This window comes from Rhinoraja longicauda, chromosome 19 (assembly GCF_053455715.1).
Source record: "Rhinoraja longicauda isolate Sanriku21f chromosome 19, sRhiLon1.1, whole genome shotgun sequence".
NCBI lineage: Eukaryota > Metazoa > Chordata > Chondrichthyes > Rajiformes > Arhynchobatidae > Rhinoraja > Rhinoraja longicauda.
This window is the reverse complement of record NC_135971.1, coordinates 7,174,623-7,198,576: the sequence shown is the minus strand read 5'-3', so window position 1 is coordinate 7,198,576 and position 23,954 is coordinate 7,174,623. Positions and strand designations below refer to the sequence as shown.

At 47.6% G+C, this 23,954-nt stretch overlaps 1 protein-coding gene and 1 long non-coding RNA gene across 2 annotated transcripts; one reads left to right on the top strand and one right to left on the bottom strand.

Annotated features, from left to right (window-relative positions):
- The first annotated feature begins 7,690 nt into the window (after nucleotides 1-7,690).
- LOC144602646 (uncharacterized) lies at nucleotides 7,691-11,023 on the top strand. Its single transcript, XR_013548477.1, has 3 exons — nucleotides 7,691-7,767; nucleotides 8,877-8,985; nucleotides 9,968-11,023. It is a non-coding gene; the product is annotated as an uncharacterized LOC144602646 (long non-coding RNA).
- Nucleotides 11,024-15,244: 4,221 nt separating this feature from the next.
- On the bottom strand, nucleotides 15,245-22,742 carry LOC144602516 (uncharacterized). Its single transcript, XM_078415645.1, has 5 exons — nucleotides 22,520-22,742; nucleotides 19,630-19,652; nucleotides 19,431-19,549; nucleotides 15,686-15,777; nucleotides 15,245-15,418 (listed from the first exon to the last, which is right to left on the bottom strand). The coding sequence occupies exons 1-5, from the start codon at nucleotides 22,712-22,714 to the stop codon at nucleotides 15,245-15,247; spliced, it is 603 nt and encodes a 200-aa protein (XP_078271771.1). The 5' UTR covers nucleotides 22,715-22,742.
- Between the last annotated feature and the right edge of the window lie 1,212 nt (nucleotides 22,743-23,954).

Genomic DNA, 23,954 nt, shown 5'->3' with positions numbered 1-23,954 from the left:
ATCTATTTATTTAATTATTTAATTATCTTTTTATCTTTATTTTATCTGCTTGTCTATTTATTTGTTTATCTATCTATTTATCTGTTTATTATATATATATATATATTTATTTATTTATTTAAAGAAAAAGACAGAAGAAGAAAAAAAAAGAAAAAAAAAAAGATTCATTATAATTATCATTATTTTTTTTTGTTTGTAATTATTTCCCTAGTTTTGGTGTTTCACACTGTCCCACTTTAGGTGGGGTTTTTCAGGGGTTCATCCGAGATGCGGCTATTTGGGGTAAAATTAAGTAAGTTCTGGTCGTGCAGATTTCTTGGATTCGGGCCTCGGGTTCGTTCCACCAGCCTCGGGTCTCGGGCCTCGGGCGTCGGATCTCGGGCTCGGGCCTCGGGTTCTGTGTACCAGCCTCTCTCTCTCTCCCTCTCTCTCTCTCTCTCTCTCTCTCTCTCTCTCTCCCTCTCTCTCTCTCCATCTCTCTCTCTCCATCTCTCTCTCTCCCTCTCCCTCTCCCCCTCCCCCTCCCCCTCTCCCTCTCCCTCTCCCTCTCCCTCTCTCCCTCTCCCTCTCTCTCTCTCTCTCCTCTCTCTCTCTCCCCCCTCCTCTCTCTCTCTCTCTCTCTCTCTCTCTCTCTCTCTCTCTCTCTCTCCTCTCTCTCTCTCTCTCTCTCTCTCTCTCTCTCTCTCACTCACTCTCTCTCTCTCTCTCAATCTCTCTCTCTCTCTCTCTCTCTCTCTCTCTCTCTCTCTCTCTCTCTCTCTCTCTCTCTCTCTCCCCCCCATATTTCATATTGAAACGGATATGAATGGAGAGAAGATAAAGGATATGAAATGTAAAGATTTAATGAATAATGATTGGGAGAAAAAGTTATGTTAGTTCGGGGGGGCTGGAGAACCACCAATTGATGACTGCGGGATTCATGTGTGTATTCATGGCGTGTGCCATGACCCGTAAAATGGAGGGAGGTAATGCTGTTTTCTTTTTTATAAACAGCATTAGTAAGGGGTTATTTTTTTTAATTTTTATTATTTCTTTTTCTTTTTCTTTTTTTTCTTTTAGCCTGGATGTTGGGGGGGGTACAGCAACATGGTGAATTTTAAGGAAACTCCCCAAAAAAACATGAGAAACGAGGTGTTAAGTAATGTTATAGATTGGAGTAATTCTGTTAAGAATAATGGCTAAATTACTGAACTTTTTGAGTTTTAATGTTAATGGCTTAAATGGGCCGGTAAAAAAAAAAGAATTTTAACATATATTTAAAAAATGAAGATAGATATAGCTTTCTTGCAGGAAACTCATTTAACAGAGATAGAACATCAGAAATTAAAAAGAGACTGGGTGGGAACGATTATTGCAGCTTCATTTAATTCAAAAGCGAGGGGAGTTGCAATTTTGATCAATAAAACATTACCGATTAAAATACAAAATACAATTATTGATCCTGCGGGAAGTTATGTGATTATACATTGTCAATTATTTTCGGAATTATGGACCTTGATGAATATTTATGCACCAAATGAAAATGATATAAAATTTATACAAGAAACTTTTTTGAATCTGGCCGATGCTCACGATAAAATACTAATAGGTGGAGACTTTAATTTTTGTTTAGACCCAGTTTTAGATAGATCAGTTAGGACAGTTACAAAAACGAAAATAGCAAAATTAACTTTGTCATTGATGAAAGATTTAAATCTAACCGATATATGGAGAAGACTTAACCCAAGAGAAAGAGATTATTCTTTTTACTCATATATAGACATAAAACTTACTCGAGGATTGATCTCTTTTTATTATCAACAAACATACAGGACAGAGTGAAAAATGTTGAATATAAAGCAAGAATATTATCAGATCACTCCCCTTTAACAATGTCAATGGTAATGATGGATAAAGACGAAATGACTTAGAAATGGAGATTTAATTCAACATTATTAAATCGAGAAGATTTTTGTGAGTTTATGAGAAGACATATTCAATTTTTTTTAGATACAAATTCCAACTCAGTTGATGATAAATTTGTTATATGGGATGCAATGAAAGCATATTTGAGAGGACAGATAATAAGTTACACTTCCAAAATTAAGAAAGAATATATGGCCGAAGTAGAGCAATTGGAGAAAGAAATGACAAAATTAGAAAAAGAATCTCAAAGGTATGTAATGGAAGAGAAACGAAGACAACTTATCAATAAAAAGTTACAATATAATACATTACAGACATACCGAACAGAAAAAAGCAATTATGAGAACTAAACAGAGGTACTATGAGTTAGGAGAGAGATCACATAAGGTCCTTGCCTGGCAGTTGAAAGCCGAACAGTCTTCGAGAACGATTAATGCTATTAGAATAAATACAAATAAAATTACTTATAAACCTTTAGAAATTAATGAAACCTTTAAAAAAAAATTATTCTGATCTATACCAGTTAGAATCACAAAAAGATACTAATGAGATAGAAAGATTTTTAGCACAAATAAACCTTCCTAAATTAAATTTAGAAGAACAGATGGGATTAGATATACCTTTTTCATTAAAAGAGGTCAAAGAAGTTTTAATATCACTCCAGAGTAATAAATCCCCAGGAGAAGATGGGTTCCCACCAGAATGTTATAAAAAATTTAAAGAATTATTAATTCCTCCTTTTATGGAGGTAATACAGCAGGCGGAAAGAACACATAACCTCCCAGAGTCTTTTACGACAGCGATTTTAACGGTAATACCAAGAAAAGATAGGGACCCTTTAAAATCAACATCATATAGACCTATATCTTTGCTAAATACAGATTATAAAATAGTAGCAAAAATTTTATCTAATAGATTGTCTAAGTATTTACCAAAATTAGTACATTTGGATCAAACTGGATTTATTAAAAATAGACATTCTGCAGATAATGTAACTAGGTTACTTAGTATAATGCATTTGGCACAAAAGAGGAATGAAATAAGTGTAGCAGTAGCTCTGGATGCAGAAAAAGCATTTGATAGGTTAGAGTGGGATTTTTTATATAAAGTATTGGAAAAATATGGGTTAGGAACAACTTTTATAAACTGGATTAAAACTCTAAATGTGAATCCCAAAGCTAAAGTAGTGACAAATGGCCAAATTTCAACACCGTTTCAATTAAAAAGGTCAACTAGACAAGGATGCCCCTTATCACCTGCCTTATTTGTCCTGGCGATAGAACCGCTAGCTGAACTAATTAGAACTGACCCAGATATTAAGGGTTTTAAAGTCAATCAGGAAGAATTTAAGATTAACTTATTTGCAGATGATGTTTTGATATACTTAACAAAACCATTAGATTCGTTGCGCAAACTATCTTTTAGATTAGAAGAATATGGAAGAATATCAGGTTATAAAATAAATTGGGATAAAAGTGAAATTTTACCCCTTACTAAAGGAGATTACACTCAATGTCGATTACTAACCCAATTTAGATGGCCATTAATTGGTATAAAGTATTTAGGTATAAGAATTGATAATGATATGAAGAATTTATATAAATTAAATTATTTATTATTACTAAGAAAAATAAAAGAAGACCTTGATAAATGGATGACATTACCAATAACATTAATAGGAAGAGTTAATGCCGTTAAAATGAATATATTTCCGAAGTTACAATATTTATTCCAAACATTACCAATACAAGTACCACAGAAGTTTTTTCAAGAGTTAAATAAATATGTGCGGAAATTTCTCTGGAAAGGTAAGATGTCAAGAATATCGTTGGAAAAATTGACATGGAAGTTTGATTCAGGAGGATTACAACTTCCGAACTTTAAGAATTATTATAAAGCAAACCAACTGAGGTTTATTGCATCTCTTTTTGAAGAAAAAAACCCGGCATGGATAAGAATAGAACTAGACAAAATAGGTGAAAATATACCAAAAGACTTTATATATAAATGGGAACCTAAATTGATACGAGGACTGAAAGAATCTCCATTATTAAAATACTTGATCGGATTATGGAATAAGGTAAATTTTGAGGATGAAACAAAAAAATCTTTATTAGGAAAGATAACTTTGATTCAGGATAGATTGATACCTTTTACAATGGATAACCAGCTTCTATATAGGTGGCATCAAAAAGGGATTAGATATATAGGTGATTGCTTTGAAAAAGGTATATTGATGTCATTTGAACAATTGAAAAATAAATATCATATATCAAATAATTCTCTTTTCTGTTACTTTCAATTAAGAGCTTATTTAAAAGATAAATTGGGTCAAACAATGTTATTGCCGAAATCTAAGGAAATTGAAAACCTAATTCAAAAAGGACAAATAATTTTTTTTACTTCTATTATATATAATCTAATTTAAAAAAAGGCTCCTAAACAAGGAATTCATATATCAAGGCGAAAATGGGAAACGGATTTGAATATTAATATTGATGGAACAAATTGGTCAAAACTATGCCTTGACAGTATGAAAAATACAATAAATGTTCGGTTTAGACTAGTACAATATAACTTTCTGCATCAATTATATATCACACCACAAAAATTAAAGAGAATAAATTCAAGTTTATCTGACCAATGTTTTCGGTGCAATCAAGAAATTGGTACTTTTTTTCATTCTACTTGGTCCTGTTCAAAAATACAACCTTTTTGGACAAACTTAAGAAGTTTTTTAGAACAGATTATCGGAATACAACTTCCATACAACCCAAGATTTTTGTTATTGGGTGATGTTGAAGGAATAAGACCACAACTTAAAATGAATAAATATCAGAAAGAATTTATTAAAATTGCATTAGCAGTAGCCAAAAAAACTATCGCAGTTACTTGGAAATCTGATTCCTATTTAAGTATGGACCTTTGGAATAATGAAATTTCTAACTGTATCCCACTTGAAAAAATGACTTATAATTTAAGGAACAAATATGATACTTTTTTAAATATCTGGCGTCCTTATCTACAAAAGAGGGGCCTATATATATAGAAGAATTGTTCATATTCACAATGGTTCTTTTGGGAGAGATGTATATACATATACAGTTTATTCTGTTTGGAATTCCATGGGGCGTGTGCAGGACCCCCAACAACCAGGCAGTCTTTAATCTTTTTTTCTTTTCTTCCTTTTTCTTATTTGGGGTTAGTATAAGGGGGGTGGGGGGAAGGGGGGGAGGGTTTGTTTTATAAAAAGTTCTGTAGAAAATAAAAACAAATAAATTAAAAAAAAATATATATATATATATACATTAATGACTTGGATGAAGGATTAAAAGTACCATTAGCAAATTTGCAGATGATACAAAGCTGGGTGGTAGTGTGAGCTGTGAGGAGGATGCTATGAGGTTGCAGGGTGACTTGGACAGGTTGTGTGAGTGGGCGGATACATGGCAGATGCAGTTTAATGTGGATAAGTGTGAGGTTATCCACTTTGGAGGCAGATTATTATCTAAATGGTGTCAAGTTAGGAAAAGGGGAAGTACAACGAGATCTGGGTGTCCTAGTGCATCAGTCACTGAAAGGAAGCATGCAGGTACGGCAGGCAGTGAAGAAAGCCAATGGAATGTTGGCCTTCATAACAAGAGGAGTTGAGTATAGGAGCAAAGAGGTCCTTCTGCAGTTGTACACGGCCTAGTGAGACTGCACCTGTAGTACTGTGTGCAGTTTTGGTCTCCAAATTAGAGGAAGGGTATTCTTGCTGTTGAGGGCGTGCAGCGAAGGTTTACTAGGTTAATTCCCGGAATGGCGTGACTGTCATATGTTGAAAGAATGGAGCGGCTAGGCTTGTATACACTGGAATTTAGAAGGATGAGAGGGGATCTTATCGAAAAATATAAGATTATTAAGGGGTTGGACACGTTAGAGGCAGGAAACATGTTCCCAATGTTGGGGGAGTCCAGAACAAGGGGCCACAGTTTAAGAATAAGGGGTAGGCCATTTAGAATGGAGATGAGGAAAAACATTTTCACTCAGAGAGTTGTGAATCTGTGGAATTATCTGCCTCAGAAGGCAGTGGAGGCCAATTCTCTGAACGTATTCAAGAGAGAGCTGGATAGAGCTCTTAAGGATGGTGGAGTCAGGGGGTCTGGGGAGAAGGCAGGAACGGGGTACTGATTGTGGATGATCAGCCATGATCACATTGAATGGCGTTGCTGGCTCGAAGGGCCGAATGGCCTCTTCCTGCACCTATTGTCTATAAACGTATCTCCAGGTTCACCACTGTGTGGCTCTGTCTCCTCCAGGGTCCAGGGTGTGGTGGAGAGAGACGCCCCTCCAAATAAGGGATACTGGGTAAATGTACGTAAATGAAAGTAAATGTCTAAGTAAATGCCTGTATTGAATGTGTAACCTCCGGAAGTGTCGGATGGGTTTGTTTAAAAAAGATGTTTTGTAAATGATATTTATTATTTGAATAAAGTATTTTTTGATTAAAAAAAAAAAAGTCCGCGACCCTCCCCCCATCTCCGTCCCCCCTCTGTCTCCCTTCCCTTCCCCCTCTCTCTGTCTCCTCCCCCCTATCTGTTCCCCCCTCCTCCCTCTCTGTCCCCCTGCCCCCCCTCTCCGTCCTGTCCCCTATCTCTGTCCCGTCCTGGTCCCCTCTCTCCGTCCCGCTCCCCCCTCTCCGTCTCCCTTCCCTTGCCCCCTCTCTCCGTCTCCTCCCCCCCCTATCTGTTCCTCCCTCCTCCCTCTCTGTCCCCCCCCCCTCTCCCTGTCCCCTCTCTCCCGTCTAACATTGTGCGGTGCAGTGAACGGGATGGATGGGCCGCGATGCCCAGTCACTAACACAGGACTCATTCTCTCTCCCCCTCTCTCTCTCCCTCTCCTCCTCTCTCTCCCTCTCCCCCTCTCTCTCTCTCCCTCTCTCTCTCCCCCTCCTCTCCCCCTCTCCCTCTCCCCCCCCCTCTCTCTCGCAGGGATGAGGAGCGGGTGTTGTGGGACCGGGAGAGTGGGGACCGCTGTACGCGGGGGGTGACAGAGCACCCCTTCTCTGGGTGTCGGGGAACGGGTTTGCTGCTGCGCCGTCTCTGTGGCAGATGTGACCAGATGTGTCCATGGTCCCAGATCCCAAAGTTTACGACAAGATCCTTGTGGAACATGGAACAGTTCACACTTTGTCCGTGCTGTCGGGGGGTCTGGGGAGAAGGCAGGAACGGGGTACCGACTGTGGATGATCAGCCATGATCATATTGAATGGCGGTGCTGGCTCGAAGGGCCGAATGGTCTCCTCCTGCAACTTATTGACTATTGTTGCTCTATGGAAACCTGTAATTTATACAAAGTCTGGTCACTGATCCAGTGGATGTTTGTTCTGCACATTTTTGTGCAGCTTGTGATGATTTTGTAAAAAGCACTTTGTACATAATAAAACAGATTTGTTTAACACTGCTGCCTGTCATGTAAGCCTGGGCCTGATGTAATCAAGGCCATTGGTGGTTCATCGTTCTGTGTACTGATTGAGAATGATCAGCCATGATCATATTGAATGGCGGTGCGTACAGGCTCGAAGGGCCGAATGGCCTCCTCCTGCAACTATTGTCTATTGTCGCCTCCAGCGAGCGACCATTTAAGCCGTTAATGATTGTTTTAAACAAATAACACACGTCCACAATTCAATTATAATAGGTCGTTTCCCGATGATAATTCCCCGTGAACGATGATCAGACGTCGCCCACTCTTCAGTCCCCGTCCTCCGTCCCTGGCCCCGCCCCCATCCCCCGCCCTGCCCCGGACCCGCTGCGTGATGGCGGCTCGGTGAAGTTCGCGTGCGCGCCTCTGGGCGGCCGCCGCTGCGTCATGCGGAATGTGCGCGCACCGGGGCGGGGAGGACCGGGAGAGCCGGGGGGGGGGGGGGGAGGAGAGAGCCGGGGGGGGGGGGGAGGGGAGAGCCGGGGGGGGGGGGGAGGGGAGAGCCGGGGGGGGGGGGAGGGGAGAGCCGGGGGGGGGGGGAGGGGAGAGCCGGGGGGGGGGGGGGGAGGGGAGAGCCGGGGGGGGGGGAGGGGAGAGCCGGGGGGGGGAGGGGAGAGCCGGGGGGGGGGAGGGGAGAGCCGGGGGGGGAGGGGGAAGGGGAGAGCCGGGGAGGGGAGGGGAGGGGAGAGCCGGGGGAGGGGGGGAGGGGAGAGCCGGGGGGGGGGAGAGCCGGGGGGGGGGAGGGGGGAGAGCGGGGGGAGGGGCTGGAGAGCCGGGGGGGGGGAGGTGCTCGAGAGCCCGGGGGGGGGCTAGAGAGCCGTGGGGGGAGGTGCTCGAGAGCCGGGGGGGCCTGGAGAGCCGGGGGCGGAGGGGCCGGGAGAGCCGGGGGGGGGGAGGGGGGGGGGGGAGAGCCGGAGGAGGGGGGGGGGAGAGCCGGAGGAGGGGGGGGAGCCGGAGGGGGGGCCGGAGCTACGTCAGTCCCTCAGTCAGTCAGAATGTACGCGTGCGCGCACCGGGGCCGGGGAGGGGCCGGGAGAGCCGGGGGGGGGGGGGGGCTGGAGAGGCGGGGGGAGGGGCCGGGAGAGCCGGGGGGGGGTGGAGAGCCGGGGGGGAGGGGGAGAGCGGGGAGGGGAGGGGGGCTGGAGAGCCGGGGGGGGAGGGGGGCTGGAGAGCGGGGGGGGGGGGAGGGGGAGAGCCGGGGGGGGGGGGGGGGGGGGCTGGAGAGCCGGGGGGGGGGGAGGGGGCTGGAGAGCCGGGGGGGGGGGGAGGGGAGAGCCGGGGGGGGGGAGGGGGGCTGGAGAGCCGGGGGGGGGGGGGGCTGGAGAGCCGGGGGGGGGAGGGGGCTGGAGAGCGGGGGGGGGGGAGGGGGGCTGGAGAGCCGGGGGGGGGGAGGGGGCTGGAGAGCCGGGGGGGGGGGAGGGGGAGAGCCGGGGGGGGCGGAGCTACGTCAGTCCCTCAGTCAGTCAGTATCTCCATTTTCCCTTTTCTCTATCCCGCTGCACCAGGGAGTTTCTCCACAGCCTGGAGTGGGTCGCCAGACGTGACCGGGACCGGACACCACCACAATGCGGCGCTCTCGCTGCACGGCCGTGGATCTGCTGTACCTGCTGGCAGGTAGAGACATGGGGAGAGAGAGAGAGATAGATGGGGGGGGGGGGGGGGGAGATTGATGGGGGAGAGAGAGATGTGGAGAGAGAGATAGGGGGAGAGAGATGGGGGAGAGAGAGATGTGATGGGAGAGAGATGGGAGAGAGAGAGAGATGGGGAGAGTGAGAGAGATGGGGAGAGTGAGAGAGATGGGGGAGAGATGGGGGAGAAAGGGAGAGATGGGGGAGAGAGGTAGATGGGGAGGGAGCGAGAGGGGGAGGGAGAGGGGGAGAGATGGAGGGAGAGGGGTAGATGGGGGAGGGAGCGAGAGGGGGGAGGGAGAGGGGGAGAGATGGGAGGGAGAGGGGTAGATGGGGAGGGAGGGAGGGAGGGGAGGGAAGGAGAGGCGGGATGGAGGGAGAGGGGGGTGGAGGGAGGGAGAGAGAGAGAGATGGGGAGAAGAGGAGATGGGGAGAGAGATGGGGAGAAAGGGAGAGATGGGAGAAAGAGAGATGGGAGAAGAGAGAGATGGAAAGAGAGAGATGGGGAGAGACAGATGGGGAGGGGGAGCTGGGGAGAGAGGGAGATGAGGGAGAGAGAGATGGGGGAGGGTATGGGGAGGGAGGGAGAGGGGGGAGGGGGGAGAGGCGGAGATGGAGGGGGAAGGGAGGGGGAGAGATGATGGAGGAGAGGGGGGGATGGAGGGAGGGAGAGAGAGATGGGGGAGAGGGAGCTATCGGGGAGAGGGGGTTAGAGAGGGAGAGTCGAGAGAGAACGACAGCTGCTGTCCACGGAGTTGGGAGTGGTCAATTGTCAGTCCAAACACTGTACTGGGTAACTCAGCGGGTCGGGCCGCATCTGTGGAGAGAAGGAATGGATGACTTTTCGGGTCGAGATCCTTCTCTGACGAACCCGAAATAGTCACCATTCCTTCTCTCCACAGATGCTGCCTGACCCGCTGAGTTACTCCAGCACTCTGTTAAACGTCACCTATCCATGTTCTCCACAGATGCTGCCCGACCCGCTGAGTTACTCCAGCACCCTGTGAAACGTCACCTATCCATGTTCTCCACAGATGCTGCCTGACCCGCTGAGTTACCCCAGCATTTTGTGTCTACATTCATCAGTGAAAATGTCATTTAGCTTAGTGATACGGCGCAGATAGAGGCCCTTCAGCCCACCGGGTACGCAGCGACCAGCGATCAGGCCGCTCTAACGCTGCCCTACACACACAAGGGACATCTCTAATTTTACAGAAGCCAATTAACCTACAAGCCTGTCGGTCTTGAGAGGTTTGGAGGGAATAGTGTCGGTAGTAAAGAAAGCAAACTGAATGCTAGCATTTATTTCAAGAGGGCTTGTGTACAAAAACAGGGGGTGTTATTCTGAGGCTCTATAAGGCACTGGGCAGGCCCCATTTGGAATATTGTCAGCAATTTCGCTGTTCTTGTAGAGTTTAGAAGAATGAGGGGGGACCTCATTGAAATCTACCGAATACTGAAAGACCCGGATAGGGTGGATGTGGAGAGGATGTTTCCACCAGTGGGAGAGTCTAGGACCAGAGGGCACAGCCTCAGAATTAAAGGACGTTCCGTCAGGAAGGAGATGAGGAGGAATTTATTTAGTCAGAGGGTGGTGAATAGAAACATGGAAAATAGGTGCAGGAGTAGGCCATTCGGCCCTTCGAGCCTGCACCGCCATTCAATATGATCATGGCTGATCATCCAGCTCAGTAACCTGTACCTGCCTTCTCTCCATACCCCCTGATCCCTTTAGCCACAAGGGCCACATCTAACTCCCTCTTAATTATAGCCAATGAACTGGCCTCAACTACCCCTTCTGTTGCAGAGAATTCCACAGATTCACCACTCTGTGTGAAGAAATGTTTTCTCATTTCGGTCCTAAAAGACTTCCCCCTTATCCTTAAGCTGTGACCCCTGGTTCTGGACTCCCCCAACATCGGGAACAATCTTCCCGCATCTAGCCTCTACAACCCCTTAAGAATTTTATATGTTTCTATAAGATCCCCCCTCAGTCTTCTAAATTCCAGCGAGTACAAGCCTAGTCTATCAGTCTTTCTTCATATGAAAGTCCGCCATCCAGGGATCAATCTGGTGAACCTTCTCTGTTCTCCCTCTAAGGCAAGAACGTCTTTCTCAGATTAGGAGACCAAAACTGCACACAATACTCCAGGTGCGGTCTCACACATGCCCTGTACAACTGCAGTAGAACCTCCCTGCTCATAAACTCAAATCCTCTTGCTATGAATGCCAACATACCATTCACTTTCTTCACTGCCTGTTGCACCTGCACACTTGCTTTCAATGACTGGTGCACCACGACGAAGCCATTCCGGCAGACTCGACCCGTCTGATAACCGAGGTACATAAAATATAACGTCCCCGAAATACCTGGCTCCTTGCCTTTATTTCGGGCCTTTATCAACGCGCCACATTGGTCATTCACGCTTTCATTTCCTCCCGCCTAGACTACTGCAACTCCCTATACACTGGGATCAGCCAATCTTCCCTGTCCCGCCTGCAACTGGTCCAAAACGCCGTAGCGAGACTCCTGACGGGTACCCGTAAAAGGGACCACATCACCCCGATTCTGGCCTCTCTCCACTGGCTCCCTGTATGGTACAGAATCAACTTCAAGCTCCTCCTATTCACGTATAAAGCCCTAAATGGACATTCCCCCCCCCTACATCAAAAATCTTCTAACCCCCCTCTCTCGCTCCAGGTCCCTCAGGTCGGCCGACTTGGGGCTACTCACTATCCCGCGGTCTAGGCTTAAGCTCAGGGGTGACCGCGCTTTTGCGGTTGCAGCTCCTAGACTGTGGAACAGCATCCCTCTCCCCATCAGAACTGCCCCCTCCATCGATTAACCTTGATTAAAATGGTTAAAATGGCGGCGCTGCCCTAGCAGCTGCGGCTCACCTGCGGTCCATTTGTCTTTGTGTTTTTGTTGTTTTTTTTTTGTTGTTTTTTTTTGTCTTAATTGTAGTTGTGATGTGGTGTTTTTGTGTTTGTGTACTATGTGTGTATGTGGGGGGGAGGGGGGGAACTGTAACATTGTAAATATGTGTCCCTTCCGAACGGAGACCCGACCTTTGTTTTCTGGGCCGTGTCTCCGTTCCTGCTGCGGCCTACCATCGGCCCAACTCCTGGAGCTGTCGGCCTCCAGGGCTCTGGTTCGCAGAGCCCGCGGATCGGACTTACCATCACCGGAGCCGGCCGTCTTCGGAGGCTGCGGGTGCGGCTGCGACTCGCCTTAGGCTCGGGCCGCGTGGATGCCGACATCGGGAGCTCCGGCAGCGGCAGCGTGTTCGCCCGCCCCGGATCGCGGGGCTTGGGTCGCGGACATTTCACCGTCCGGCGCGGCCTAAGATGGCCGCGGGATATTTCTCTGCTGGGTGGGGGCTTCAATGTCGGGAGCCACGACCGCCCCGACGTGCAACAACAGCGGCAGCGACAGCGTGTTCGCCCACCCCGGATCGGACTTATCATCAGCGGAGCCGGCCGTCTTCGGAGGCTGCGGGAGCGGCTGCGACGCGCCTTAGGCTTGGCCCGCTGTGGACCGTCCGGTGCGGCCTGCAACCACAACAACCTGACTGCGGGCGAGGACAGCAGGAGAAGGGAAAGACATTGTGGCCTTCCATCACAGTGAGGAGAGAGAGGACTGGAGGAGACTCACTGTGATGGATGTTTCTTTGATGGATGTTTCTTTTTTTGTGTGTTTTTGGGGTTGGGTAATTTGAGTGCCTATTTAATGCTTTTATTGTTGGACTGTGTTTTTGGGGGTTTTGGGGTTGTGTAATTTGAATGCATATTTAATGCTTTTATTGTTGGGCTGTGTTTTGGGGGGTTTTGGGGTTGTGTAATTTGAATGCCTATTTAATGCTTTTATTGTTGGACTGTGTTTTGGGGGTTTTTTGGGGTTGTGTAATTTTAATGCTTATTTAATGCTTTTATTGTTGGACTGTGGGTGACTGAATTTCGTCCAATATTGGATGACAAATAAAGCTATCTTGAATCTTGAATCTTGACTCCTTTAAGTCCAGGCTCAAAACCTATTTCTACTCCCTAGCGTTTGAGGCTCATTGAGGAGGCGCTGTGAACTGTTTGCGTGCTACTGTATGTTTCATTTTTTTCCTTAGTACCTAATCAGATGTACAGCACTTTGGACAACGTGGGTTGTTTTTAAATGTGCTATACAAATAAAATTGACTTGACTTGACTTCTGAAGCATTGAAATCCTGGAATATGTAATTGCCAATCGCAACCATCCTGCAACCATGTTTCACTGATCGCCACAACATCATACTTCCAGATGTCAATCCAGGCTCTAAGCTCATCCACCTTTCTTACAATGCTCCTAGCATTAAAATATACACATTTAAGGGACCCATCACCTCTTATTCTCAGTTTATTTCTTTTCACTTCTTTCTCTCCTACATGTTGGGCCTGAGTGTTTCCCTTCTCTGCCTCCTGCCTCACACACTGCCTATTAGCTATCTGTATTTGAGTCCCTCCCCCCAACCGTACTGGTTTAAAGTCTCCGCAGTTGCCTTAGCAAATCTCCCCGCCAGGATATTGGTTCCCCTCAGGTTCAGGTGCAACCCGTCCTTTTTGTACAGGTCATACTTCCCCCAGAAGAGGTCCCAATGATCCAGAAACTTGAATCCCTGCTCCCTGCACCAGTCCCTCAGCCACGCATTTATCTTCCACCTCACTCCATTCCTATTCTCACTATCGCATGGCACAGGCAGTAAGCCTGAGATTATCACTTTGGAGGTCCTTTTCTTTAACTCTCTTCCTAACCCCCTAAATTCTCCTTTCAGGACCTCTTCCCTTTTCCTACCTATATCGTTGGTACCTATATGTACCACGACCTCTGGCTCCTCTCCCTCCCTTTTCAGGATATCTTGGACACGTTCAGATACATCCCGGACCCTGGCACCAGGAAGGCAAACTACCATCCGGGTCTCCTGACTGCGTCCACAGAATCGCCTATCTGACCCCCTCACTATAGAGTCCCCTATCACTATCGCTCTCCTCTTCCTTTCCCTACCCTTCTGAGCAACAGGGCCGGACTCCGTGCCAGAGGCCTGGGCACCGTCGCTACCCCCAGGTAGGCTGTTCCCCCCAACAGTACTTAAACAGGAGTACTTATTGCCAAGGGGTACAGCCACTGGGGTACTCTCTAATCCCTGCCTCTGCTCCTTGCTCCTCCTAACCGTGACCCACTTGACTGCCTCCCGTGGTCTTGGAGTGACCACCTCTCTATAACTCCTCTCTATAACCTCCTCACTCTCCCTGACCAGACGGAGGTCATCAAGCTGCTGCTCCAGGTTCCTAATACGGTCCCTAAGGAGCCCCGTCTCGTCGCACCTGGCGCAGATGTGGATGTCTGGAAGACTATCAGACTCCCAGACTTCCCACATCCGACACCCAGAACAATAAACTGCCCTGGCACTCATACTCCCCCTTAATTGGGGTTACTCCCAATCAGCTGATTCCTCTAATCCGCTTCCACCAATCAGCTGCTCCCTCCCGTCCGCGCTACTTTTTCAAATGGAACATTGCAGAACGGCTCCTGGGCCTCTGGTAAGCAAGGGCTTCGCGCTCCTTTTTAAACTTACCGCCCGGACGCTGCACCAGTCGCTCCCTCCTCTCCAACGGCTCCTGGGCCGTTGTATCTCCAATCTAAACTGAAGCAAACTAAACTGCGGTCTCCCCGTTCAGTAGATTTCAAAAGAATTCAAAAGCAATCTGTACAGTCCAAGTAATTTTGAGTTTATTTCAATTACAGTATTGGAAGCAACAATGCACATCATTCAAATAAACGCGATCTTTCAATTAGCTTGTCGTGTGTGTCAATGGTTGTGTACATTTTCCAAATCACTGAAGTAACATGAACTGTATCTATTACATTGAACTAGTCATTGAACGGAGTTAATAATACCGTAACGACTTTTGACCAGAAGGGTCCAATCCCATTACATTTAAAAAATATTTTCACAAAAGTAATTTCTTTTCCGTTGCCGGACGCGGTTAACGTGTTAAAATGAACGGATCGACAGCTCTGATTCCACTTGCTGTTTATTTCTCTCTTCCCACATTTACATCCCCCCTGGTTTTATTTCCGCGCTCACTGGGGGTTTTTACGACACGGAATTTGGGGATTAAATGGGAGCCGTTCAGCGCCGACCTGTTGTCCACCGGGTTTCTGCCCCACAGCCCCTGAGCCCCGCTCCTGACGCCGGTCCCGGGACACGACCCTTTTACACACCCGGAGCGGAACCGGAGCAGATTCTCACCCACTGGTCTTTATCCCAAGGCCCGAAGAAAGGATAAAGTTTCTCCGTGAATTTATTCCCAGTGAAGGTGTGGAGATGGGACTTGGTGTCCGCGTCGTAAAATGAAACTGTCCCGGACTCGTAACTGAGATAAACTCCCACCCTCCCGGGGATGGGACGGGCGGGGAGAGGGGATGGAGGGGAGGTGACTGCATCAAACTCGTCATACTCCCGCTCGATGCTCCAGACTCCAGTCTCCGGGGTCAGTGTGACCTCTCCCTCCCTCTCCACAGACTCTGCGGCGACTCCCAGACTCCAGCCCTCACTCCCCGCCACCTCCACCTCCCAGTAATGTCTCCCCGATGTGAATCCCTCCGATCCCAGCACACACAGCCAGCCTGTAAACCTCTTCCCGGTGTCAGGGAGACTCCTCCGGGTCCCGGTCGCTCTCACCCTCTTCCGATCCTCAGACACCTCGAGCCGCGCATGCGCTGTTTCCACATCCAGGGTGACGGAGACTGGGGGGAGAAGCAGAGAATCAGAGAGTTCCCGGGGGTCGGGGGGAGACTCGGGCAGCGCGGCCCCGGGACCGGGGGAGAGGCCGCTCGGCCTCAGGCACAGGCGGGCGGACAACTGAAACCCTGCCCGGGGTTTCACCCACAACCACATCGGGTGGACAACAGACATCTCTCCCGGAATTTTTATCCGGGGATGGAGAGGTGAATTCCGTGAGGTGGGGGAGGGTGGACGGGGAGGACGAGTGCGGAGAGTGAGGAGGATTGGGAGATTGCGGTGGGGATGGGGGAATGAAGCGGGCTATTCAGATATGGAGGCAGATCGGAGCAGGAGGATATAGAGGTGAGTGGTAATTTGAGGTTGTTAAAGAGGAGGTAGAGGTGCGTGGTGAGGTCGTCATGATCACAGTGAAAGGGGGCAGACACGAGGGGCCAGATGACCTGCTCCTGTGTTTTTTGAGTGAAGGGTGAGACAAAGGGAAGGGTGGGTTTGTTAGTCAATTGGAGTGGGTGCAAAAGGGTTTACAACAACTTCATCAGGTCTGAAGGGCTGGGTTATCAGGTGAATTTGGACAGTCATCATGTCATAAATGAAAGTATTTGAATAAGGCCATTCGGCCCATCAAGTCTACTCCACCATTCAATCGTGGCTGATCTAATTCTCGCTCCTAACCCCTTTCTCCTGCCTTCTCCCTATAACCTCTGACACCTGTACTAACGCAGAATCCAGCTATCTCTGCCTTAAAATGTGGGATCTGGGACCATGGACACATCTGGTCACAGAAGGTTCGAGCCCCCGACCGCTGGAGGACAAAGAAGGGAGAGATTGAACTGTTTTCACCTTCCATCACAGTGAGGAATGTGGAGGGGTCACTGTGGTGGATGTTTACGTTAAAATGTATTTTGTGTGTCCTGTTGCTTTTTACTGTTATGACTGTATGGCAAATGAAGTTCCTCGTATGTTGCAAAACATACTTGGCTAATAAAGTTTTATTGTGACTGTGATAAGGAGCCGTGTTAGGCGGGTAGGATGAAACGGACTGGAGTAGCGAGGAAAGGAGGGGACCGCGTGGGATTGGAGGTGTCGGAAGAGGAGTTACAGTTTACCAAGGTACAGCGAAAATATTTTGTTGAGTGCTAACCAGTCAGTAGAAAGACAATACATGATTACAATCAATACGTTTGCAGATACATGATGTGGGAATAATGTTTAGTGCAATGTAAAGCCAGCAAGGTGCGATCAAGGATAGTCCGAGGATCACCAACGTGGAAGATAGTAGTTCAGCACTGCTCTCTGGTTGTGGTAGGATGATTCAGCTCCCTGATAACAACTGGGAAGAAACTGTCCCTGAATTTGGAGGTGTGCGTTTTCACACTTCTGTACCTCTTGCCTGATGGGAGAGGGGAGAAGAGGGAGTGGCCAGGGTGAGACTGGTCCTTGATTATGCTGCTGGCCTTGCCGAGGCAGCGTGAGGTACAAATGGTGTCAGTGGCAGGAGTTTCGGGTTTGCGGGAGAGCAGGGAGGAGAATCCGGAACGGGAATGACGGACTGCGCTTCCTGCAAATTGGCATCAGGACCGCGCGCAACTCCACCAACATCCAACAGCAGGGACAACACGCTGAACATCATTTAGATGCCAGCATACTACGGGAAACACGCGACTGCTTGGTCTGTGAGCAAAATCTTGAAATGGACAACCTGCTTCCTGAGCTTTACGGGCACCAGCAAGACCGGTTAGAGAACACAATTTACCGATTTTCTTTCACCAGACATGCTCTGTTTTTGGACTGCCCGCGGCGCGTAGAACCCAACGCCAGAGTGTTCACTTTAGTAACAACGTTCATCCAACAGCTCGTCTGTTGTGTGTACTGTAGTTGTGCTCAGTGAACTGACATCTCTACATACATTTTTAGGTATGTAAAGAGGAAAACAATTGTCAAGGCAAATGTGGGTCCCTTGAAGACAGAAGCGGGGGAATTTATTATGGGGAACAAGAAAATGGCAGACGAGTTGAACCGGTACTTTGGATCTGTCTTCACTTAGGAAGATACAAGCAATCTCCCAGATGTTCTAGTGGCCAGAGATCCTAGGGTGACAGAGGAACTGGAGGAAATCCGCATTAGGCAGGAAATGGTGTTGGGTAGACTGATGCGACTGAAGGGTGATAAATCCCCAGGGCCTGATGGTCTGCATCCCAGAGTACTTAAGGAGGTAGCGCTAGAAATTGTGGACGCATTGGTGATCATTTTCCAATGTTCTGTAGATTCAGGATAAGTTCCTGTGGATTGGAGGGTAGCTAATGTTGTCCCACATTTTAAGAAACGGGGAGGAGAAAAAACGGGAAATTATAGACCAGTTAGTCTGACATCAGTGGTGGGGAAGATGCTGGAGTCAATTATAAAAGACGAAATTGCGGAGCATTTGGATAGTAGTAACAGGATCGTTCCGAGTCAGCATGGATTTACAAAGGGAAATTCATGCTTGACTAATCTTCAGGGATTTTTTGAGGATGTAACTAGGAAAATTGACAGGGGAGAGCCGGTGGATGTGGTGTACCTTGACTTTCATAAAGCCTTTGACAAGGTTCCACATAGGAGATTAGTGGGTAAAATTAGAGCACATGGTATTGGAGGTAGGGTACTGACATGGATAGAAAATTGGTTGACAGACAGACAGACTGATGGGTATCGACCCGAAACGTCACCCATTCCTTCTCTCCCGAGATGCTGCCCGACGTGCTGAGTTACTCCAGCACTTTGTGAATCAATACATTTATTTGTACCAGCATCTGCAGTTATTTTCTTATATTATCTGAATGGTGTCAAGTTAGGAACAGGGAACGTACAACGAGATCTGGGTGTCCTATTGCATCAGTCACTGAAAGGAAGCATGCAGGTACAGCAGGCAGTAAAGAAAGCCAATGAAATGTTGGCCTTCATAACAAGAGGAGTTGAGTATCGGAGCAAAGAGGTCCTTCTGCAGTTGTACAGGGCCCTAGTGAGACCGCACCTGGAGTACTATGTGTACTTTTGGTCTCCAAATTTGAGAAAGGATATTCTTGCTATCGAGGGCGTGCAGCGTAGGTTTACTGGAGCGACTAGACTTGTATACACTGGAATTTAGAAGGATGAGAGGAGATCTTATCGAAACGTATACAATTATTAAGGGGTTGGACCGTTAGAGGTAGGAAACATGTTCCCAATGTTGGGGGAGTCCGGAACAAGGGGCCACGGTTTAAAAATAAGGGGTAGGCCATTTAGAACTGAGATGAGGAAAAACTTTTTCAGTCAGAGAGTTGGGAATCTGTGGAATTCTCTGCCTCAGAAGGCAGTGGAGGCCAATTCTATGAATGCATTCAAGAGAGAGCTAGATAGGCTCTTAAGGATAGCAGAGTCAGGGGGTATGGGGAGAAGGCAGGAACGGGGTACTGATTGCGAATGATCAGCCATGATCACATTGAATGGCGGTGCTGGCTCGATGGACCAAATGGCCTCATCCTGCACCTATTGTCTATTGTCTGTTGTTTGTACTGTGGTTGTGTTCAGGGAACTGACATCTCCAGCGGTATGAATGCTGACTTCTCTAAATTCAAGTATACACTGGACAGGTAATTAATACTTAAAGAACTATAACGGTTTAAAAAAAAGTTTGTACCTCTCTTAATGCCATCGGGCACCTCGCTGAACACCGTGTTCAACAAAAATGGGTGATCGAACTTTCCAACTTCCAGGGCACCGTCTGCTACTGACAGCGTGTGCTGATCATCTCTTATCCTGCATGAATTACACACCCGGTTATAAGACCCGCATCTACGATTTTTGAGTTAATTACCAAACAGTGCAGAGAGTCTCACCTCCTCTTCTGACGAGTTTCCTCCTGAAATATAAAACATCAGAAAGATCAATTAATTTACACTGAGCGTACACATCGTGACAGCGGGAATATCAGCCAAATTGTTACAATTTTCCGACAGATCCCAGCACTTAATGCTGGTGCTGCGCCACATCAGGGCAGTATTATGTATTAATTACATGTAAAGGGTATATTTAATACTGGACTGATGGGGCGATTCAACCTCCTCTGGTTCCAGTTGTGAATTACCTCATTTGTCCAACAGGGGTCACCCTCTCTTCACTGTTACCCTCTTGCGTTTAATGTCTGTGTAACATGCCTTGGAATTTTCGTCTATCCTATTCGCCAAAGTTCCTGCATTGCCACTTCAAGCGCCCCCTGATTCGTCTTGCACCCTGTGGGTCAGCAAGAGGGGACCCATAGCGTCTACCAACCTTTGTCTCCACAGACATCATGTTGCCAGCTGGTGACTAGATGTTCATATCAGACTAAGAGAAGACCAGGCTTGAACAACGTGGAAAATATGGCTGGCTCAATGTGATAAGTACAACGTCTCTTTCCGATAAAGATGCAGCTCGCCCTGCGATTGATTGGGGTGCGATAATGTGAGCGAGGCAGTAATATGGCCCCAGAACAACTAAATCATTTATTTGGAGACACAAGGTGCTGGATAGAGTGGAATCATAATCAGGCCAGCCAGCATCTGAGGAGGGAAATGTACAGATGAAGCATGTAGTCAGGAGCCTCTTTCAATCTTCTGGAATAGATGGGAGAGAGCTGGTAAAGGGATGGGAGGGGAAGGAACTGGGACAATAAGTGACAAGGGATAGGTGAATTTATGTGAGGAGGGACATATGACAGACTGACGGACATCCCTGCGGCTGATGGCGAAGGGGATAAAACTTGCAGGAGAGAATGTGTTGGGTTCCCAGTAGGATGGGTTGGCGGATCTGCGGTTGGAGAAGGGGATGCAACGTGGTGACGGGAACTGGGGATGAAAAGAAATGCCTGTGGGGAACAGTTGAAGGAACAGGGACGTCTGAAGGGGATAAGGTTTACCTGTAACAGGAGAATACATGTTTCATGTCGTTGGGTTGTCGTCTGCTCAAAATATGAGGTGTTCGTCTTCCCTACCGACTGGGCTGTTTCAATCAGCCCTGAATTATTGGGTAATTCTGCATTTATTTCAGACTGTTACCCACTATTTTGTGATTGTGGCCTTGTGGAAGCTAACTTTGGGGAAACCATTTTGTGGCACCTTTGGAGGACATTTGGTGCTGGGAAGTTCGATACCTTAGCAGCCTGTGAGAAAGTTCTGTACAAAAGCTTGTTTTGGTTATTGTATTGAAAACAGGCTTTTGCAAGGTAGTCCTTCACAGTCCTGGACACCTGCAGATAAGAAGTTGCTTCCCAAGGTTTAGAAGTTGTTTTTCTGGGTTTGTTGTTGAGTTCTGGACATTTCAATGTTCTGAACTAGATGTTATTGCCCAACGGTACCTCTCTAATCATCTTAGCTATGTGACTCCCTTTACTCCCTTTACTCCCCTGTACTCCTGTTTGACTCCCTAACACAATTAAAGGAACTCTATTATGGGAACTCTACTATGCATCTGCTGAGACTGCTTTATGCTATGTAACCATGGAAAATTACTGAAAATTGTGCTGTTTTCAACTGTATAAATATTGACTAATCTGTATGTTCTTTGAGAGGACAGGAGCAGGTGCTTGAGCGAACAACAGTGAACTCAGGTCTCTGTGTCTCTCCCACCTTGGTGTTTCAGTAAAAAGATTTAACTGAGTCTTGTGTTTTGCGTACTTATTTTAGAGATAAGTCGAGTCGACTTTCACAGCCTTACATTGAATCAAATTGAATTTGTAACTCCTTACCTTCAGAAATATCAAACTGTCCGTTTGGTTCATCCGCTCCTGTAGCTTTAAGAGTTTCTTTTGAATAGAGTTTATCTCCTCTTGAATCGCTCGTAGATTATTCTCCATTGGATTTAGAACGCTCTCCTCCTCTTCACGGAGATCCCTGAGAAAGAGCCGCTCTTTCTCATTGAGAATCTGGCGCAGTTCAGCAAATACCGATGTGATGTAGGTCAACAGGTTCTGTGACTGTTCCTGTCAAATGAAAGGTGAAGGTCGATATTATCGAGCCTGGAATCTAAGACAATAGCACAAGGTCAGAGAAGGGAAACTGGAAAACTTACCCGGACTCCAGAAATCTTCTCTTTCTGTTGCCGCTCCATTTCCCCCACCGCTGATTTATTTTTTGTGAGAATCCACAAGGAAGTTTTAATCTGCTCCTGGGAATGAGATTCAGGTTCAGTCAGTGAAAGAATTAGACCAGATGGAGACAATGAACTGCAGACACGGAACTGCACATGAAAGTTTACAAAAAGACACGAACTGCTGGAGAACTCATCGGGTCGTGGAGCGTATCAGCAGAGAGCCGCGGGCTGTCTCACCTGGAAGGACTGCTGGAGTCCCTGCATGGACGTGAGGGGGAAGGTACAGGGACAGGTGTTTCATCTCCAGCGGTGGCTGGGGCAAGTACCTGGGGAAGGGCTAGTTTGGGTGGGAGGCTGGGTGAACCGAACAGTCGCCGAGGGAGCGCGGTCCGCAAAACGCAGAATTGAAAATTCATCAGCTGATCACATTCTGTTTTCTTTTACCTTGTAGCTTTCAACAGCTTCTTTAATCGGCATGAAGCGATGCTCTCTGTGTTCCCGCGCGTCTCGGCAGATCAGGCAGACCAGTTTCTTGTCGGTTTCACAAAACAGCTTCAGTTTTACCTGATGTTCCTCGCAGTGAAGTTTACTTTCCTTCCCTCCCGTGTTCAGGCTCAGTGCTCGAGCTGTCTCAGCGATATTCGCCAAGGCCCAATTTACTTTGAAGGTGCGGTCTGCCAACACCTCTCTACATACCGGGCAAGAGTTTCTCCCCTCCTTGTCCCAACTCTGTGTGATACAGGAGCGGCAGAAGTTGTGCCCGCACTCCAGTGTCGCCGGATCGGTGAAGAAATCCAGGCAAATGGGACAAATCGCGTCTTCAGTTAAACTCTGGATCTGGTGTTTCGAAGCCATTTTTAATTCCAACCACTTTCTGGTTCAAAACGCCTCTGCCTTCAGGGAGCTGCGGACTCCTACAGAACCGCAGGTGTCAACGACACGCCCTGCAGTGCGCGGGGAATTGATTCTGTGCTGAATAATGTTGTTTTGTTGCGAGTGTTCAGGGTGAAGGGCTTCTGGCAATCTGCCACTGATTACACACCAGCAAGAGGCTGGTAACACGTTAAACGAGTCTGAATGTGTCAATAACCGGGCGGAGGAGCGCCGGGCAGTCTAAGGAAGGGCAGAAACGAAATGGAAGATGTATTAAGTTATCTCTACGTAGAGCGTGACAGTCGCTGAGATTTGGTTGCATAAAAAGTAGGAAAGACAATACTCTGTTACTGCGTGCAACACATTCACCTTCTCGGTGAAAGTCGTCTTGTTGAAAGAAACAGCAAGCACATGTGACACACGTGTGTGTGTCTGTGGGTGTGTGTGTGGGTGTGTGTGTCTCGGTGGGTGTGTGTGTGGGTCTGTGTGTGGGTGATTGTGGCTGTGTCTGTGGGTGTGTGTGTCTGTGTGTGTGGGTGTGTGTGTGTGTCTGTGTGTGGGTGTGTGTGTCTGTGTGTGTGTGTGTGTGTCTGTGTGTGTGGGTGTGTGTGTCTGTGTGTGTGGGTGTGTGTGTCTGTGTGTGGGTGTGTGTGTCTGTGTGTGTGTGTGTGTCAGTGTGTGGGTGTGTGTGTCTGTGTGTGTGTGTGTCTGTGTGTGGGTGTGTGTGTGGGTGTCTGTGTGTGGGTGTGTGTGTGTGGGTGTGTGTGTCTGTGTGTGGGTGTGTGTGTGTGTCTGTGTGTGGGTGTGTGTGGGTGTGTGTGTCTGTGTGTGTGTGCTAGTGTCACAGTTCTTGGCCTTGTAATAAAAAATAGACAACACATTAATTGTGTGGCTGAGCTTACTTACCCCAGTCTAGTAGACACCGACACTCCAGCAGTTGTCTGGACACACCCAGTGTGTGGGTGTGTGTGTGGGTCTGTGTGTGTGTCTGTGTGTGGGTGTGTGTGTGGGTTAGCTGCGAGGGGCCGCTAGGAGGCTGCAGATTGACTTGGATAGATTAGGCGAGTGGGCAAATGCATGGTAGATGCAATATAATGTGGATAAATATGAGGTTATCCACTTTGGCGGCAAGAACAGGAAAGCAGAGTATTACCTGAATGGTGGAATTCTCTGCCACAAAAGGTAGTTGAGGCCAGTTCATTGGCTATATTTAAGAGGGAGT